The sequence below is a fragment of the Acanthisitta chloris genome, unplaced genomic scaffold (assembly GCF_000695815.1).
Source record: "Acanthisitta chloris isolate BGI_N310 unplaced genomic scaffold, ASM69581v1 scaffold33868, whole genome shotgun sequence".
In the NCBI taxonomy this organism is placed as follows: domain Eukaryota; kingdom Metazoa; phylum Chordata; class Aves; order Passeriformes; family Acanthisittidae; genus Acanthisitta; species Acanthisitta chloris.
Genome location: NW_008687040.1, coordinates 1,195 through 5,301, shown reverse-complemented (window position 1 = coordinate 5,301; position 4,107 = coordinate 1,195). Strand labels below are relative to the sequence as shown.

At 60.4% G+C, this 4,107-nt stretch overlaps 1 protein-coding gene across 1 annotated transcript in view; it reads left to right on the top strand.

Annotated features, from left to right (window-relative positions):
• Positions 1-4,107, top strand: part of LOC103807700 (beta-adrenergic receptor kinase 1-like) — a gene marked incomplete at its 3' end in the record, with an annotated part of 5,576 nt that overhangs the window by 653 nt on the left and 816 nt on the right. The window contains 14 exon segments of the mRNA XM_009080444.1: positions 224-258; positions 260-311; positions 554-628; positions 1,055-1,116; positions 1,387-1,438; positions 1,601-1,692; positions 1,952-2,051; positions 2,153-2,231; positions 2,351-2,481; positions 2,908-3,002; positions 3,080-3,187; positions 3,263-3,329; positions 3,795-3,895; positions 3,982-4,048. Coding sequence (XP_009078692.1) covers positions 224-258; positions 260-311; positions 554-628; positions 1,055-1,116; positions 1,387-1,438; positions 1,601-1,692; positions 1,952-2,051; positions 2,153-2,231; positions 2,351-2,481; positions 2,908-3,002; positions 3,080-3,187; positions 3,263-3,329; positions 3,795-3,895; positions 3,982-4,048 — 1,116 coding nt within the window.

Below are 4,107 nucleotides of genomic sequence, written 5' to 3'. Positions count from 1 at the left end.
GACAGCCCCTCATGTTCACCAGGGCAGGATTGGGTACACACAGGCCCACAGAGGTAGTGCCGAGAGCAGTGCCGAAGGGGATAGTGCCCATTGAGCCAGGAGGTGCTGCTCAGGGGGCTTGATAACCACGAGGTGCCCACAGGAGGTGCACCTGGAGGGGCTGTGGTTCTGGGGATCCTGGGGACCATGTGCCCCTGTGCCATGGGAGCTGTGCCCTCTCCAGATCAAGAAGTACGAGAAGCTGGACTCGGAGGAGGAGCCGCCACATCTTCGACCATTACATCATGAAGGAGCTGCTGGCCTGCTCCCACGTGAGTGCTGTGCCATGGGCTGAGCTACCATGGTGGGAGGGATGTCCCCAGTGTGCCCAGGGGGACCTGGTACCCAGTGTGTTCAGAGGGAGCTCCACACATACCATAGGCTCTGTTCTGGGAGCCACAGACTCAGCCCACTGGACTGGGGGGTTCTGCCGTGGGTTCCTCCACTTGTGTGGCCCTGGCTGGCCCCTGTGTCTCTTCTGCCCAAGTTGACATGATCCCATCTCACCTCACAGCCCTTCTCCAAGAGTGCCACGGAACATGTCCAGAGCCGCCTGAGCAAGAAGCAAGTGCCCCCAGACCTCTTCCAGGTGGGCATCACCTGGGACAGAAAAGGGATCCCTGCTACTTGTGGTAGTCAGAGGGTTAATCTTTAGAGAGACCTAGGGATGACAGGATTACCTGGAGGTTTTGGGGGGTCCCAGAAGATAGGTGGACCCCAGAGGATGGTGAGGGGTTCCCCAGCATGTTGGGAGTAAGGAGGGATTGCAGGTGGTCCCCATGGGATGGTAGTCAGGAGTCTGAGAGCTGGAGGTAGCAGGGTGGTGACTGGGACCCTGGATGTCACCCTAGGGTGACAGTGGAGTCCCCAGGGCTGGTGATGTTGGGATCCCAAGGGATTCAGGTGAACCTGGGTGGCAGAAACATCCCTGGCAGTGGCAGTGGGGGTATGTAAAGTCCCGGGGGTGGAGGAGTCCTCACAGTCCACCCAGAGCTGAGTGCTGTGTCCCCCCCAGCCCTACATTGAGGAGATCTGCCAGAACCTGCGTGGGGGCATCTTCCAGAAATTCATCGAGAGGTGAGTTGGGGTCCCACATGGGTTGGGATGTCACATCCCACTGGGGAACAGGGTCTCCCAGCCCAGAGAGGGACAAGGAATCCCTTCTTAGATAGCAATTCCAGGGGTGTCTGTCCCCACACCGGGGACTTGGGGGACACTTCTCATCCCCAGGTCTGGCCCAGACAGGGATCCCAGCGGGTGCTGCCTGTCTCCAGACAAATCCAAGGGGTCCTGGAGGGGATGTTTCTCCATGGGCTTCACTCCTGGCCTCTCTGTGCTTCCTTCCAGTGACAAGTTCACACGGTTCTGCCAGTGGAAGAATGTGGAGCTGAACATCCATGTGAGCAGGGACCTGGGCATCTCAGGGTGCACTTCCAGGGAGGGGAACAGTGACAACAGTGCCCCGGGGAGCCTCTGTGTTCCTCACCTGGGGAAACTGAGGCAGAGGGTGGGTCCCTGCAGCTGTCCAGGCTCACCCCTGCCTCCTTCTGACCCCCTCCAGCTCACCATGAACGACTTCAGTGTGCACCGAATCATCGGCCGCGGCGGTTTTGGGGAGGTCTATGGCTGCCGGAAAGCAGATACAGGCAAAATGTAACAGGGGTCCTCCATTGTGGGGGGGTCAGAGGGACCTGCATGCTCCAGGGGGTACTGAGGCTGTGGTGGTGGTCCCAAGGACATCTGCAGTGGTGTTGCCATGACGACACGTGTTAGGGTGTTGCGGGAATATTGTCATGGCTACAGGCGCCTGGGGACGTCATGCCGTGGGTGGGAGCTGGGTGTGGTGATGTGGCTGTGGGTGCTGGCAGTGGAGGGACACGGTGGTGTGGCTGCAGGGACTCTGTGCCCACAGGTATGCCATGAAGTGCTTGGACAAGAAGCGCATCAAGATGAAGCAGGGCGAGACCCTAGCCCTCAACGAGCGCATCATGCTGTCCCTCGTCAGCACTGGGGTGAGGGGACAGGGTGCTGTGCAGGGCTGGCACTCTGCTGACAGGCTGTGGCACAGGCCAGGGGACAGGGACAGCAAGGGTGACCCTGTGTCTCCTGCCAGGACTGCCCATTCATCGTGTGCATGTCGTACGCCTTCCACACACCCGACAAGCTCAGCTTCATCCTCGATCTCATGAACGGTGAGACCCTGGTCCTGAGGGCCCTCAGTCCTGAGGTCACAGCTCAAAGCCCCCTGCCCATACCCTCCCTGGGGCACAGACGGTAGTGCCAGGGTGACAGCTGGTCCCTGTTTTCACAGGAGGAGACCTGCACTATCACCTGTCCCAGCACGGTGTCTTCTCAGAGGCAGAGATGAGGTTCTATGCAGCCGAGATCATCCTGGGCCTGGAGCACATGCACAGCCGCTTCGTGGTGTACCGTGACCTCAAGGTGACCATCCTGTGGGCACCCACACCCCCCAAAGGCACCTTCGGACCCTACAGGATGTCCCATTGGCATCCCCAGGCCCTGTGGAAACTGCCCCAGGCACCTCTGAGCACCCACAGGTGTCACAAGCACCCTCAGACCCTGTGGGCACTCCCCAAAAACAAAGGGCACCCTCAGATCCCATGGGCACTCCCAACCCTGCAGGAGCTCCCCAAACTGCATAGGTATCCTGAACCTTGGAGTTTACTCACAGACTCCCGAGACGTTGGGTATCCTGAGACCTTAGGGGCACTCACAGGCTCCACCAGCATTTCCCAGTCCCACCCCAGTCTTGTGGACACCCCCAAATCCCACACAGCTCCCCAGCCTGGCTGCACCCCATGCCCACAGGCTGTGCTTGGGCTGAGGGGGGACATGGTGTCTTGGCAGCCAGCAAACATCCTCCTGGATGAGTTCGGGCATGTTCGCATCTCAGACCTGGGCCTGGCCTGCGACTTCTCCAAGAAGAAGCCTCATGCCAGCGTGTGAGTGTGCCCGTGCCCCTGCCCACCCTGCCCACCCACCTGGGGCGGCCCCTGACCCCTTTGTGCCCCCTCCCCAGGGGCACCCACGGGTACATGGCGCCGGAGGTGCTGCAGAAGGGGGTGGCGTATGACAGCAGCGCTGACTGGTTCTCACTGGGCTGTATGCTCTTCAAGCTGCTCCGGGGGTGAGTGTGTGGGCTCAGCTGGGCACAGGTGGGCAAGGTGGGCACTGCTGAGCCCCCTCTCCCTCCATGCCACAGGCACAGCCCATTTCGGCAGCACAAGACGAAGGACAAGCACGAGATCGCCCGGATGCCTCTCACCATGGTGAGTAGGGGCACCCGTCAGGGGCTGGGGCAGGTGTGGGCAGGGCATGAACACCCTTGTGCTGCCATGTCTCCCACCATGTGCTGGTGGAGGCCTGGGGTGGGCACAGGGGGAGTCAGCTGAAGGTGAGTTCTGTACCCAGAGTGTGTGTTTGTGCCCATCTCTACATGGGTGTGCAGAGTGACATGTGCGTGCAGAGTGACATGTGCAAGTGGATTCACAGGTAGGGGCGTGGGTTTCACACAGGTGTGTTTGCAGTCTGTGTACATCTGTGTGGGGTGGGTTGCACACAGGTGTGTTTGCAGTCTGTGCACATGTCTGTGTGGTGTTTACACACACATGAGCCACTGTGTGTGGGCATTTGTGCACAGGCCCATTACATGTGTGTCAGTGTGTATTCTGTGCATCCCTGTCCCCATGCACTCATCTGTCTCAGTGCTGCTGTGCTCATGGCATCTCCCACAGGCTGTGGAGCTGCCAGACTCCTTCTCCCCAGAGCTGCGCTCCCTGCTCGAGGGGCTGCTGCAGCGAGATGTCAACCGGCGCCTGGGCTGCATGGGGCGTGGGTGAGTGCCCCTCAGGGTACCAGGCTGGGGAGGGTGCACTGTCACATCCCCCCAGCTGCAGCTCACACACCCTCCTCACTACCCAGGGCTCAGGAGGTGAAGGAAGAGCCTTTTTTCAAGGGCCTGGACTGGCAGATGGTGTTCCTGCAGAAGGTGAGGGGCACAGCCCCCATGGTTGGGGGCAGGGACATGGACACAGGATGGGCAGCCAC